Source organism: Umbelopsis ramanniana (genome assembly GCF_025399195.1).
Source record: "Umbelopsis ramanniana AG unplaced genomic scaffold K450scaffold_2, whole genome shotgun sequence".
In the NCBI taxonomy this organism is placed as follows: Eukaryota; Fungi; Mucoromycota; class Umbelopsidomycetes; order Umbelopsidales; family Umbelopsidaceae; genus Umbelopsis; species Umbelopsis ramanniana.
In genome coordinates this window covers 46,434-60,321 of record NW_026252088.1, presented here as the reverse complement: position 1 = coordinate 60,321, position 13,888 = coordinate 46,434, and the positions used below count along the sequence as shown (strand labels likewise).

Genomic DNA, 13,888 nt, shown 5'->3' with positions numbered 1-13,888 from the left:
CACCGGTCATGCCCTTGAAGGAAACAGCGGCTTTTTTTTTTTTTTTAAAACCAAATTTTATTTGCCTTGACCCTCTATCTATGCTGCTTTTTGGCTACATGTGCATCAGATGATACTGGGGTATCCAAATCAACGTAACCTCGTTTAGCCGAAACCTTGACCTCAGCTGCCACCTGCGTATGGCTTTGTTGTAGCGAAGCTGGTATTTCGAAATCAAGATCTGTATCAAGTTGGTTTGAAATAAATAAAAAATTTGACAACCGGCTAAACCAACCCTCTCCCCTGCCCTTACCGTCATAGCTCGTCCCACCCGTTGCAACAGGCGACGAAATCTCAGGGGTTGTAACCGTTTGGTGGACTGGTGTGATGTTGCCATTTCGATGGCTGACTGTACCGTGTGCCCGATGCAAATCATGATATTCTTGGGAAGTCAGCATTTCAATGTTTGCCGCTTCCAGTGTGATCCCATTATTACTGGCGATAGAAAACTTAGTGTCGTCCTCCATGAACGGTTTCAGAACCTCCAGTCCTAGCAAACCAGGCTTGGCAAGTTCCACTCGGTTTTCATGTTTGACAGTAAGCAAGGCAGTTGCATTTGTCTTCCAGTGGATTGAAACAGGACAAAGATCTCCGTAAAGTAACTCGAGACCATACGTAGTCATGCCAGTTGGAATATTACGCAGATAGAATACATTTTTTCGCACTTTAGGTACTATATTTGGAGGGTCGTTATGTCAGCCACACACACACACCATACATTTAAAACGAGCGGTCATCTTACCTTCACTTTCTCCTTTAAGGTCGATAAAGTAGAGTTCGCATCTCATTAAATGCAGCTTGTCGTAAAAGTCAGTAATAGTTGTACATGTGTTGAGTAGTTGGCTCGGGTCGCCATCTGCACCGATACCCTCTAAAGCCGCCGCCTGGTCATCATCATATTCTCCCTCCTCCGATAAAGACGATAATGACGGTGATGTCGGTAGAACTCCAGTATCAACAAGCCTGACCGTCGCCGAGATATCTGTATCACCTTCCATGGTATCCAACGCTTCTGATTCGCGTATCGCAAATGGTTCCAATGCAGTTGGGCCTGCAGATACTGCATTAAATGCTGGCACACCTGATATCCTTTCCTTATGTTCCTTCACTTGATGGCGTAAATTGTACAGGTTAGATATCGTTATGGTAATGGGATTGCCGGCTCATAGCATACCTTCATTACGCAAAATGTAATACGCCATACGCAGATAGACAACACCGGTCATTAGCGCATCGAAGCCTGCCTCGTGAGCAATGTCATCGCTATTGTCATCCAGACTGTATCTATTAAAGTCCTTGTGGAGAACTAGAGTAAAATGGGGTCGGGGATCAATACAATCCGGTCATATGTTTAGGAAACATGACAATATTACACATACTTATTTTGGGACCATGGCTTTTGAATGGATCTCTGGCCATGTTTTCGTACAGCGGCCCGAGAGCTGTTGAGGGCAAAAATTCCTATAGGCAGTGTAAGCTTTCATCCCATCCACCCACTGTCATATCTCATTCTGCTTATTACCTTAATTTTCGGATGGTTGGAAAGATGTTTGGTATCGATGACCCTATATGCATATGATGTTGAATATGATTGTGCAAATAGAGTCCTCTCCTCAACACAAATGAAATGAAACTTACCGTTTAAAGCTTTTTTGCACAAGTGATTTCCACTCTTGGACATCGTCAGGCAGCCGCTGGCAGAATTGGGATATGATCTGGCAAATATCAAGAAGGCAGTTATGTCCAATAAGAGGACAGCTTGCATTTTTGATGTATTCTATGACTGTACAAAAGTTGATCTCCAGTAATGCCTGTACCGCCACCAAAAAAAAAAAAATTGTGAGCCAATTTTCCAAAACACAGAGTACATGCTTTTTTACACAACCAACCTTTTGATCCAGGTTTGAGCGAGATTTTCGGCTTTCCTCTGTGAGTTTGCGAATTTGCATTTGACGCTTATCTAAGGACTTGGCAGCGAGAAACCCATTGTATTTTCTGCCGTCACGAGAATTAGAACAAGATGATCGCTTTCAACCATGAGTTCGCTAAATCACGTTACTTACTCTTCACTTATGATTTGATACACTAATCTCTTCAGGTAGCTGTTTGGCGTCTCAATGTTTATAGTCTTACTGGCTTGAGTTTGCAACCATTCATCGATGGCAGCTCTAAAAAAAAAAAAAAAGGAGTTAGCATGTCGGCGAGCCTAAAATGGTGATGGGGACGTAGTAAACCAACCTCGTCGCTTCGAAAAATGATCGATTTTGATCGGTTATGACAATATCTGCAATTACCAAACGTCTTCAGCGCATGAATGGACCACATTATTGTTTCAACCATGTACATTTCATTACCTTCCTTAACTCGCGCAACGTTGATTCGCTCCAAGTGTGATTCAGCCTCATCGTCAGTGAGATAAGAAATGCCCTCTTTGATCATTTTGTTGAAATCAAAATTACACTCCATCAGAAATGTCAAACTAGACGAGCTGCATGTGAAGAATCGTTCGCCAGCTTCACGGGGTTCTCCATTTGGGAAAATGTAGAAATTGAAAGGTCTGGCAACATATGCTTGGCTTTCGGCGTCCCAGTTGAAACATGCTAATCCAAATTGAATGATGGAAAACTCTCGAGAGCTTTGGCTCACTTTTTCGTATCGGGCGGCAACGTCGTCGGTAGTGCGGTAGCTATTGATCGGTCGACACAAGCCTACGAATAAAAGTCCGAGCCGTGAGTGAATGCACCCGGGATCTGACCATTCTTGCAGCACAATCTTACCTGTTAGCTCGGTATCAATGGCAATGTAAGCAGCATTGTCAATTGCACTCTTTACTTCTGGGAGCTTCTCTAGAAATGTTGACCTGAGGACCTCCATGATCGAGTCGCGATAATTTTTCGTCCACTTTTGTGACCCTTTTCCCAAAACCTTTCACAAAATGAGCAGTCCCAGTGCTCACTCGCGCAATTTGAGCTCTGCTCGTTACTGACCCGCTGTCAACTGTGGCGGTAGCAATGAATTATGGGAGGCTTTACAAAGGCTTCTACAATGAATTATTTTATTCGAAATGATGAACAATGATATTGCTTTGAATCGGAAAATCGGATATGCCTCACAGCGGCGTTCAATCGATGGTACTATCATACCAGGACCTATGTTAATCAAGATATAAGCTTGGGCAATAAACATTACGGAACAAAAGCAACAAGCAGACCTAGTACTCTAAAGTAATGTCGATGATAATATTGTACCTTAAAAAATCCGAACATTCTTTGCGTGTACGCTTGTTAAGGACAAAAACAAACCACCGGATTGTTTTTAAATACCGTGGCTAGTTTCTTGTTGCAACGGAACTATTGTTTAAATTTTTGGATTATATTCCTTCTCTACATCTTTACACCATTATATCATGAAAGTTCATTTCTTTGTGCTGGCAGTCATCGCCTCCGCTGCATCCAACACGCAGGCAGCCACTTGCAACAAGTTGCATTCATTGGAGCGCCAAGCACACCCAACATGTCATCACCAAATCACTGCTATGGTTCCCAAAACATGCTCTGTAGTGAATAACAGCAACCCGAAAAAAGCGCTCAAATCATTCAACCTCGAAGCATTGGCGACAAAGCGTTGCCCGGCCGTTCCCTTGCGAACAAAAAAATCCGAATGCCGCTCTATACGCGGGACATCCTTGATCGACCCTCAATGCCCGCATGCCGAATCAACGACACTTCAGACAGAGAGGTTGACTAAATCATTGAGCGTGCGAACACTGGAGAGAAACCGTTGCCCTGTCGTTTCGATGGAGAAAGAAAATCGTGAGTACCGTTCTCTTCGTGGAACATCCCGGATAGATGCTCAGTGGTCTTATCCCGAACCGACAGTGCCTGCTTCCAACAAGTTGACCAAGCCATGGCAAGCAGATTCACCTGTACCTCGTACCTCCAACTCTGAGAAAGATATTGGCAAGTTCAAACTTCCATTGAGCTCTCCTAGGGGTAATTTATTGGCATTGGAGCCCTCGGAACGCTTTACATGCCCAAACGGCAAAAAGTTGAAAGCTGCCTTTAATGAAAATTCTAATGGAAAAGTCAAGAAGGCAACAAATTCCGTATGTAAAGCACATATCCAACCCGTTTTTCCCGTCAAGGCATAGTCAAACTGGAAAGTAAAACCTCCATTTTTACAAAGAGCCAACAATTTTTTTCTCCGGACAGCTGGCGACATACAAAAAAAGAGACTTTGGCATCAAATGAAATGCATGATTGGACCATTGGCAGTTACGGTTGCTGCGTAACCACTGCTGATTAGGATTTATTATTTTATAGCCGATGACCAGGGATACTACAGAATAAGCATAACAATGCGAATGCTAATAAATTAATTCCCAGGAATAGCATCCATGCTCTTCTATGTAGTTTTCGTCTAATATACGGCTGCTGTATTCTGTTATAGTGGAACGTCGTTGTCTCACTGTAAGAGACAATTTTAACATAAGATATGAGTGCATCATGTGGGAGGGTATATTACGAAATAAAGTTACGTGCCTGAGATTAAGTACTATGACCAGCACTGGATCAAGTGCTGTTAGGCCGCTTATAAGACTCCAAGCTGCGATCCAGAAAGGAAGCAATCCCTAACATAAATCGGCAGAGGTTTAATTAACGAATTTAGTAAATGAGAAGAGCATTCTTTGACCTGTCCTTTAAATATTCGTCATTCGTTCCGTTATTTTACTCACCCATGTTCTTGATCCCCAAACTTGCCATCCTAGAAATAACATGGTCAACTCCACTGTGAAGGCGATGAAAAGAACGGATAGGCCAAAACACAGCCGGAAGATCTGATGCCATTGTGTTAAATTGCCATTGGCTTTGATATCAATGAACTTGTTGTAAGTGAAATGTTGCATTGCATTGAAAGCCCAAGCTTTTGCATCTGCAAAAATAAGTGGGTCGTAGCGGCCTTGGTCTTGTAAATTACCCACAATGTCAACTCGTAGCTTCAATGGTAGCTCGACTAACTCCTTGTGAGCGCTCTGAACGACATAGCGATGGGTGATACGTTCTGCTGCTTCCTGCACCTTATGTAAATGAATGATTTGCTCTTGGTGATCTTTTAAAATGTCGGGCGTTCGGATGAACGATGATGTTACTCTAACACTGGCTCTGACACTGGATTGTGGGCTGGTCGTTGCGTGGGTGGTGATTTTCTTTTCAAACATTTGCACTTTGGTCGCAAGTGAAACTGAATTGACACCATCTTTCACATCGCTTTCGTCTAGAATCCCACCTTTCACAAGAGATCGTATGTACTTTCGCCATAGTACTTCATGGTGTTTTAGATCTAGATAAAAATCTAGTATCTCTTCGTTTCGTAAACGATCTCGCATTACTATATAAAGGTTGTACAAGCAAACAGGAGGTAAACTCTTCCTGTCCAAAATCTGCTGCAAAGTTGGAATGTGGGATGCCATGTTTGTCTCCAAGTCTGTAGAGGTCAACTCATCGGATCGAAGGTTTTGTGTAGACTCTGTACTTTTCCGAATTGAAGGAAGGAATTTCATAATAAAGCCAATGTGAAGTAGAATAAATAGAAATGAAAGAATGGGTTAGAGAAGACGAAAAAATCCAAGTAATGAAAAAGAGGAGGTAAGCCAGCCAAAGAGAAAAAATAACGACGGGTGTCTCCATATTAATGATGTCCTTTTAAATACGGGATGTTAAAGAAATAGGAGGCACTTTGAGGGCTTCCTGTCGGTTACGAAAAAGGAACAGAAGGGTCATATTTTTACTGTGAAAACGTTTCCTTGCTCTTGTTTGAATGCTTTAATGGAAACTCTTTCTTTATATTCTACCACAAAAATGACTCTTTCCAGAGATAACCCAATTATATTGCATCTAGTATCATGGATGAATTGCTTTCCATAATTTAATGTTTGACTTTTCTACAAAACCGTAGCACTTCCTTACTGCGCTGAGTTTCAAGTATTGAAAGATAACTGATCAAAAAAAAAAAAAAAAATTGGGTTAGACATCTTCAGTTCAAGTGTTTCCTCATTCCACAAGAGAACATTACACAGCTTATAGCTAGTCGATCGATAGCAAGGATCGCCTTTGCTTTGTGTGATCGTAACTCCCAAGAATGACAACTCAGTACAAGACACTCAGCCTTCCAGTGTCTTCTACTTATTACAACGGCCGCTTGGATTATGGCCATCAGGATCTGGAGTCAGATCAGCTTAGACGCTTCTTCTCGGGAGAAGATGAAAATATTTTTGGTATCGCCATTGTGCGATTACCTGTTTCCAGACAAATGGGTAAGCTTGCATTGCTATTATCGTTATTGACATTTCCAGGAACATAAAAAGCCAATACAACCTTTTTTGCCTCCGTCTAGTGTACTACCGAACCGTCTGCCTTATTACCGCACTTCAGTGTTTCCTCATAGCAGCTGCCACAACCGCCGCTTTATATGTTGGAGATGCCTTTGATTGGATACAAAAGAGGTATATGTGCTGGTTATGAAGCCATCCAACAGTTTGTAGACTCAACTGACACATCATTGTTTATATAGTAAATGGGTTTGGTGGATGCCACTGGTACCCCTTGCTTTGATAACAATCTTCACAGGATGGCAGCTATGGTTAAACTATCGACGGTTGTCAACACGATTCCGTACATGGACATTGGTGTTCTTTTCGCTACTATTTACTGTAATTGTTTCTGCACTATGTAAGTATTTCTGCCGACATCTGATGCCATGAGCTTATGTGCTAACCCACGTCTAGTATCCAAATTTTATTATGATATTGGGTATTTATCCAATTTACTTACTGTGACCGGCCTACTTGGCGGAGCCTTATATACCTTACAAAGCAAGTGGTTGTTTAGTGGAGTCGCTCCCATGTAAGTGTGTGTGTGTGTGTGATGGAAAATGAGGGTATGGCGTGTTACTGATGTTTTCCTATTTCGTAGAGTTTGCATTTACGCGACCATCTTCTTCGCAGCTCCCTTGTTCGTCACCTTGTTTTCATTGAACTCAACATCGGAGATTCTTATTCCAATGTTCATCTCTAGTGTGATATGCACATATGTCGTCCTCGAGATGTATTACATGCGACAAGAAATGACTGAAGAAGACTGCATTTTGACCAATATTAGCTTTTACATTGATTTTGCATACCCCATGCGCTGCTTACACCATGTTTGCGAGCTTACTGAAGGCGTAAATATTGCTGGCGGCTTTGTAGACGACGATATATAAATTACTCTATATTATCTTTTATACCACAAAACAAATTAAAATTGTTCAAACCCTGCCATCCCATCGTCTGAACATCAGGTTAAAGGATTCCACCACCAATGAAGGTGAGAGTAGAGGAAAGAGTTCATGGTTATGTAAAATGATCTATTAAACAGTATGGCAGGAGTGTATAATAACAAGATTGTGACTCTACTACTGCTTGCTGGGTGAGGTCTCAAATGCAACTGGAACGTTGCTGTTGTCCTCGTTATTAGCGAACGCAAGCACCTTATAAATTTGACCCATCTCTTCTGGATTCACCAATCTTTCGTAGCTTTTGATCATGTCAAGTGCTCGCTCGCGGGTTTTAGCGCCTTTCAGAAGCACTTTTAGTCTGGTTTCAATACCTAAGCTGTGAAGGAATTGTCCTTGCGTAACTGGGCCGTAAGTCGAGACACCTAAGGATATAAAGGTTAAGCCATGTGTCTTTATACCTCGTTCAAAGCAAGCAAACAAAACTTACTGGACACAGGTTTCGCAGCATTTTTCAAAGCTAAAAAGTCTACATCTGCGCTAAGATCAGCCGATCCAGGGTCGCTCATTGGATGAACAATCTTGTGCTGTCGAATGGCTCGCAAGGTGTGACCTTGAGCATAGTCCTGGCCGTAATCGATGGCCAATCCAACTCCTCCGTTGCGATCCACTAACTCTGCCATTTTTCGCATCACTTCCCAACTGTCGGGAGAAATTTCTATCCGATCGCCTGTCTTATAGTCTTTGAACATGTCGTTTTGCGTTAAAGTCTTGCTGGCATTGGTCTCCTGAGGACATCGAACCAATCTAAAGTTGTATTCTCTAAATAAGCTGTGGTGTTAATAACGGACACTTATCAGTACACTTTCTTTTGTAGAAAAGGTATACCAACGTTTCGTTTGTATCGTCGAAATCCACTAGCATTTCACGCCAGCCTTCGTCGGTTTTCTGGTAGGATTGCAATAACATAGGTTCCTGTTAATACCAATGATATCTTGATTCAAATATAGGAAGTTTCCACCGATGTATATCTTACCTCAAAGGTGTGGATGGCCAAAGCGTCAAAGAATTCATGTGCCATTATCATAGACCAAACCTCCGGGAGGTCTTCTATACCATCATACCAATTGATAGCAATACCGTCACTTCGAATGCACTGCTGAACGTGACCACTTTGAGAGTCTTCTATGAGCTTGACATCGCTTTCTTGCGACCCAGGAATCAGCTTTGCTCTTTGAACTTTGCGTAGACCAGGACTAGCCTCGACAAGCTGCACCCCTTGAATTGTTTTATACATCTCTGGGAATCTGGCCATAGCCTATCATCACATTAGCCTCTCTTTTCTGATATCTCCTACCTACATTCCACAAAAGTCTCATTTACCCTCAGCATGTCATCCATAAGCGTTCCGCGTCCGGGTCCAAACTCTACTAATTGTGTCTTGGAGGGTTTGCCCAATCGATGCCATTCTGTCAGGTACCAGATTCCTGCCAACTATAGCGTACCGTCAGCTCTAGGACGAAAAAATTGACAATCTTTTCATCCCTACCATGCACTTACCTCACCAAACATTTGACTTATCTCGGGCGATGTGACGAAATCTCCTTCTGTTCCAAAAACGTCTCCTTTCATATAATAACCACTGAGCGGGTTGACCAGCACCTGTCGCATATAGTGTGCCATGGTGATTGGACCTGTGATCTACCATGTTCTTTGAATGAGTATACTATTTAGCTTAGCAGGCGCTAACTGGAAGTGTGCATTACCTTCATGGAATCGTGTAAATGCTTTGCAAGCGGCGACAGAGATTCCTTCAATGGTTCTGTTGTACTGGAGTTGAATCGCCGAGGAGCAGCCTTAAAGCCTGCTTGGCTGGCAAGTCGTAAGGTACTGCTTGTGAGCAGCTGTCGACGCGCAACTGCGAAATAGTGTAGGCGCATACTGGCAAGAAAACCAAAGTGTTTTTTTTATTTTGGAGGGTCTATTGTGCAATTTAATGGCCGCTAAGCTCTTTGAAAATTCCAAAGTTGACAATGGCCGAGTCTTTCGCAGCTTTAGCGTTCTTTTGCTTCGCATTGACTTCTTCCATACCATCTTTCTCTAAAGGCTTATCCATTGGCCAACCTTTCAAAGACTCTACTTTCGAAGCTGAATGCGATGGGACATAGGATTTGGCCTGCTGGCATAATGTTAATTATTGTGATAACTGCGAATCATTGAACTTCCAGTCACTTACCGAAGGATCTTTCATCGCCTTCTTCGATAAACCCGCTGGTAATACATTTCGTTGTGAGATGTTCATTGGTGGTGGTGGTTTCAGTATAGATGGAGGCTTCAGTTTTATAGGCTCTTTGTGAGAGAGTACTGAGTACGACTTTTGGAGAGCACTGGGTACTTTGTCTATACGAATGACGGTTGGTGTTGTATTGGTATGGCGCGGTGGATTGAGAGTAGACCGTCGACTATCATGGGAGTGGTATATTGCTGCCCTATAGATAGAGAAAATAACATTCAATAGTTTGTTGCTATCGAGTAGGTGCATAGTCGATACTTACTCTTGCCTAGCTGCATGCATCGTTTTTGCAAACAGGCTGTTTCCTCTCGTTCGTTCTGATAGTCAAGAAATTAGCCAACATGGACGATATCCTTTGATCATGATGCACAAAACTCACTGGAATTATAATTAGAACTATGCTCTATTCGGCGTTTGCTTGGAAGGATCGCCTTATTAATGAACTTTGTCGAACGAGCTTCCTTTTCGTTCTGAATTTGGTTATAATGGCTTTTAATTTTAGCTCCAATCAACTGGCGTTTGCGTTGATTTTCTTCATGGCGATCTAAGTACATTTCTCGCCAATTTGTATCATGTGATACATTGCCAGCTTCGTAAGCTATTCGAATATCTCGAAAGCTTAGGCAGTGTGGTATCCAAAGATCTATGACAGGTGATCAGTCAGGCAAAATGTTGCGGAAAATGTCTACTGTTTTTGGCAATTCGACGACAGAACGTCTGCAAGCCAGAAAAATAAATACATAAAAAACTAGATACCTTGAGTTTCTTCCGTGATATGCTACAAGATAGGATATTAGTATTTTTATGACATATATCACAACTTTGATCTATCGAAATTGATTCCTACCGGATTACACTTTTCGATGCGATAGAGTTGTTGTGCTGTGGCTCGTTTCAATGGAGCCTCCATTAGCCTGAAAGGAGTATCACCCAACTCGTACAGTGCTAGTTCATTTTGGCAAAGAATTTTTTTTTTTAGCAACGTTGCGGTCGATAAGTACATATGCAACGACAGTAGCACTATGGGAACCAGCGAACCAATAGGCGTTGAGCGACGGCAATCGTAGATTATTCCTTACCATCCAGATGTTTACCGATTATGCCTTGGCAAATTTCGACCAGAGATTTTGTGGGCATTGATAGTCATTGAAGGTCTGGAAAAGAAACAGACAGAGCAATGGGGGTTTTGAGGTAATGGACAGAGGTGGGAGCGTTGAAAGAGAAAACGTGACTACTAAATTTTCCCAGGCAAAACCTTTCCCTGAGGGACAATCGGACGACGACATGGCTGGCCAATCTGTTGATAGCGCGCGGCGAGAGCAGATTGAACAGGCACTCAAGGTACTGGATGAAGAAGGTAAGCATTGTTTAAGATATATAGTTTCATCAGCGGGCGACTCATTGTGCATGACTTGCTAGGTGATGCCCGAATTGAGCAGTTGCAGAAACGGATCGATTTGGCTTGTCTCTCCATTGCAGGACATGGAACACTTCAAATCAATCAAATGATATCGCTCATTCGAGATATGACCATGCGAGAATTTTGCGGCAAATATGGCGCAGACGTCAATAAATGGCTGGCAGACTATGTTCAGCAACAAACGCAAGAAGCCCGCAACTTTGAAGCGGTCCGTCGCTCAAGGTCTCAACGAAACACCAAAAAGCGTTGAACGAGCCTAGTGCAAGAACCCCTTTCCAACGTTCGTTTTGCAGACATTCTTCTAATGCATTCTACAACCTTTGCTTTTATTTGTATACTGCAGTGTTTCTCATGTATATTTTCCTCTCTAATACAAATGTAATATACCCATGGTTTTTTTTAAAAGTGTTACACAGCACGATCTCCTCCCGCAAGTTTGAATCGGATAACGAACAACACAGCCACGTGTAGGTCAAGGCATCACATATAAGTTCAACTTTTTTCTCTGTCATGATGATACAATAATAGCACAGAAGCACATCTACTTCTTGAAGTAGAATATGCTTCAGCAGGTCTAAGAATATATATGAAATAAAAAGGTGAACATCATGAAGGAAACAAAGTGGGGGAGTAGGAGTGTTCACAAAAATTAGAAAAAACAAATATTTATCATTACTGATTGATGATGAGGAAAGCAGTTATAGGTAAATAGTGTTGGGGAAAAAAGTCAGTGTAAGAGAAATTGGAAAACTCCCATGAGCCAGAATCGTAGGATATTAGATGTGTTGAGTCGGCAGTGCCGAATGCTGTCCCAACGTAATTTCATTTTTGGAGGAAATACGCAAGTGTGAAGGCACGCGAGAGATTAAGAAAAGTTGGGAGAGTAAGGTGTGTAGGTATTCGTACGTTGGATGATTAAAAGTTGAAAGATGCGACGTGTGAATTAGCCAGTATAGTGGACGGGGGTATCTATAACATTTGTGTCTTGTCTTGAGATGAGATAGCTTCGGTGCTACCCTTGAGTTTATGCTTCAATTGAGCCTTTTCTGATACACTGTTATAGACACGATCGGTAGACACATAGGCTGGAATAAAATGAGTGAGTATTCAGCGTCAGTCCAAACTAAGATATGAAGGACTCCACCTACTGTTGAGAAGACGATCCCACCAGGTAAAGAAAGGCTGAGAATAGTTCTTTTTTATGCCAAACGGTTGATGATGAATGTCATGGCTGGAGGAAACAAAGACGTTAATGAGCTTACTCTACTTTGCTTCATTCTCCTGCTAAAGCACTTACTATGCTACGTTGTTGCCGAACATAAATTGCAGAGGATCCCAAGGGAAAGCGTAGCCACAATGATCGTCAACTAATTCAGCCCAAATATGAGTACAAAGTGCCTCGGTGAACATGTGACATTTTCCATATATGCATACCTGTTTTCAACGTAGAGAAAGAGAAGAAAAGAATAGCGCCTTTGGTAGGCAAACCAGACAGAGCAAAAGCAAGAGTAGCACCCACAGAGTCCATTACGAAACCTTCGACAGGGTGATTGTACAAAGCGCCAAAAGCATACGGCACGTACAAGCGGTGATGGTAGGAGCTGTGAAACATAAAGATCAGTAGGTGGTTTTACTTGGCCACTTCATGCATATTTTGGTCATGCTACTTACTGAACATGTTTGTAAAGGTACTTGTTTTGATGGAAGAGACGATGGAAAAAGTATTGATATCCATCCAAAATGAACCTACAATCCAAGAAACATTCGTTCAATACTCAATCAAAACCCCGGTATGCGCCAAGCGCCGCTTAGAGCGACACAAAAAATTTGGGAGTAAAGAGAAAAAAAAAACAACGGCACTTACATGGCAATGAAAAACTGGAAGGCAGGAATGACATAAGACTGCATTATGGAGGATATAGTCAACAATGCGTCCATATAGGCGGGCATACCAAACTGAGCGATTATTAATTGTTTGATATGAACAGAGCCCAGTGCTTTGGAAACAGCCCATCCAATACGGTCAAGCGTTAAAAGCGATGCACTGGCTGAGGTTTCTTCATTATCAAGAACAAGGAAACCAAGAATGGTCTGAAGAACTTGCTGAAAGACCACACCTTGAATGACATCCTTGACCGAAACCTTATTCTTGGTCATTTCCTCTGGGTCGTGTATACGGTACCGCTCAACCCAAGGAATTTCCGCCTTGGACAGGAAATGGAAGAAAAGGGAGTATACCCAGTATACCAGTAAAGGAGCGACAAGAGCGGACGCACTATCGGACATAAATGGGACGAATCGAGTCGTCTGCTGGTGTTGCTGGAAAGATGTGTCGGCTGGGGTAGTTGCATTCATCTTTTATACAATTTAGCTGCAGGGCTATTAGAAAAGCAGGTACCGGAGGAGAGAGGAATAATAATAAATGCAGGCCCTGCGTGCTGGAAGATGGTTAATTGTCAGAGAGATTGAAGCTGATGATGGTGGTAGCCAAAGCTTAGAGAAAGAGGAGAAAAAAAATTAGGAAAATTCAAAAGCCCAAAAAATAAAAAAGTTGACTTGCCAAAAGGCTGGAATCCTTATGAATGGGTAAAATGTTTTTGCGTTACTTCAACTTCTCTGCCGTTGCTTCGACAAGGTCCGATAAGTAATGCGTGCTTGCCGTGCGGATAAATCTCTGGGTGAGCAGCGATCGCTTTATGGCCAATTGAAACTGGGTATTTTATTTTCTACCATTTGAAAGATACAATTCTTGTACACAATGTTCTCTATATTTTGAGGGGCATATTATGGTGAAGCATCCTAGTTGGGACCATTACGGCATTGTTTCGTTATGAAGTGTAACGAAGGGAAGTAAGCTTCAAAGA

At 42.2% G+C, this 13,888-nt stretch overlaps 9 protein-coding genes across 9 annotated transcripts; 3 read left to right on the top strand and 6 right to left on the bottom strand.

Annotated features, from left to right (window-relative positions):
- Positions 1-21: 21 nt before the first annotated feature.
- On the bottom strand, positions 22-2,915 carry K450DRAFT_218183 (uncharacterized protein; the record flags this gene model as incomplete). Its single annotated transcript, XM_051585166.1, has 12 exons — positions 22-220; positions 293-712; positions 782-1,147; positions 1,214-1,345; positions 1,419-1,500; positions 1,562-1,604; positions 1,678-1,850; positions 1,929-2,034; positions 2,103-2,207; positions 2,278-2,323; positions 2,394-2,747; positions 2,817-2,915. Coding segments are annotated over 12 exons (2,072 nt in total), but the record flags the coding sequence as incomplete, so codon positions are not given.
- Positions 2,916-3,445: 530 nt separating this feature from the next.
- Positions 3,446-4,189, top strand: K450DRAFT_267484 (uncharacterized protein; the record flags this gene model as incomplete). The annotated part of the gene is made up of 1 exon (XM_051592843.1): positions 3,446-4,189. One exon carries the CDS (start codon positions 3,446-3,448, stop codon positions 4,187-4,189), a length of 744 nt encoding a protein of 247 aa, XP_051449113.1.
- Positions 4,190-4,738: 549 nt separating this feature from the next.
- Positions 4,739-5,509, bottom strand: K450DRAFT_195224 (uncharacterized protein; the record flags this gene model as incomplete). Its single annotated transcript, XM_051584495.1, has 1 exon — positions 4,739-5,509. One exon carries the CDS (start codon positions 5,507-5,509, stop codon positions 4,739-4,741), a length of 771 nt encoding a protein of 256 aa, XP_051449112.1.
- Positions 5,510-6,069: 560 nt separating this feature from the next.
- Positions 6,070-7,373, top strand: K450DRAFT_218180 (uncharacterized protein). Its single transcript, XM_051585165.1, has 5 exons — positions 6,070-6,352; positions 6,433-6,541; positions 6,610-6,767; positions 6,824-6,941; positions 7,011-7,373. The coding sequence occupies exons 1-5, from the start codon at positions 6,178-6,180 to the stop codon at positions 7,297-7,299; spliced, it is 849 nt and encodes a 282-aa protein (XP_051449111.1). The 5' UTR covers positions 6,070-6,177; the 3' UTR covers positions 7,300-7,373.
- A 1-nt stretch (position 7,374) lies between these two features.
- K450DRAFT_218171 (uncharacterized protein) lies at positions 7,375-9,468 on the bottom strand. Its single transcript, XM_051585164.1, has 7 exons — positions 9,078-9,468; positions 8,872-9,012; positions 8,695-8,805; positions 8,348-8,629; positions 8,204-8,259; positions 7,802-8,133; positions 7,375-7,736 (listed from the first exon to the last, which is right to left on the bottom strand). Exons 1-7 carry the CDS (start codon positions 9,249-9,251, stop codon positions 7,492-7,494), a joined length of 1,341 nt encoding a protein of 446 aa, XP_051449110.1. The 5' UTR covers positions 9,252-9,468; the 3' UTR covers positions 7,375-7,491.
- On the bottom strand, positions 8,933-10,197 carry K450DRAFT_218169 (uncharacterized protein). Its single transcript, XM_051585163.1, has 6 exons — positions 10,063-10,197; positions 9,984-10,000; positions 9,867-9,921; positions 9,548-9,800; positions 9,078-9,487; positions 8,933-9,012 (listed from the first exon to the last, which is right to left on the bottom strand). The coding sequence occupies exons 3-5, from the start codon at positions 9,884-9,886 to the stop codon at positions 9,305-9,307; spliced, it is 456 nt and encodes a 151-aa protein (XP_051449109.1). The 5' UTR covers positions 9,887-9,921; positions 9,984-10,000; positions 10,063-10,197; the 3' UTR covers positions 8,933-9,012; positions 9,078-9,304.
- Positions 9,588-10,925, bottom strand: K450DRAFT_218167 (uncharacterized protein). Its single transcript, XM_051585162.1, has 7 exons — positions 10,684-10,925; positions 10,452-10,549; positions 10,361-10,382; positions 10,063-10,247; positions 9,984-10,000; positions 9,867-9,921; positions 9,588-9,800 (listed from the first exon to the last, which is right to left on the bottom strand). The coding sequence occupies exons 1-5, from the start codon at positions 10,739-10,741 to the stop codon at positions 9,995-9,997; spliced, it is 369 nt and encodes a 122-aa protein (XP_051449108.1). The 5' UTR covers positions 10,742-10,925; the 3' UTR covers positions 9,588-9,800; positions 9,867-9,921; positions 9,984-9,994.
- On the top strand, positions 10,651-11,312 carry K450DRAFT_218161 (uncharacterized protein). Its single transcript, XM_051585161.1, has 2 exons — positions 10,651-10,961; positions 11,024-11,312. Exons 1-2 carry the CDS (start codon positions 10,799-10,801, stop codon positions 11,272-11,274), a joined length of 414 nt encoding a protein of 137 aa, XP_051449107.1. The 5' UTR covers positions 10,651-10,798; the 3' UTR covers positions 11,275-11,312.
- A 524-nt stretch (positions 11,313-11,836) lies between these two features.
- Positions 11,837-13,585, bottom strand: K450DRAFT_218155 (uncharacterized protein). The gene is made up of 5 exons (XM_051585160.1): positions 12,889-13,585; positions 12,696-12,770; positions 12,459-12,625; positions 12,322-12,391; positions 11,837-12,255 (listed from the first exon to the last, which is right to left on the bottom strand). The coding sequence occupies exons 1-5, from the start codon at positions 13,377-13,379 to the stop codon at positions 12,138-12,140; spliced, it is 921 nt and encodes a 306-aa protein (XP_051449106.1). The 5' UTR covers positions 13,380-13,585; the 3' UTR covers positions 11,837-12,137.
- Between the last annotated feature and the right edge of the window lie 303 nt (positions 13,586-13,888).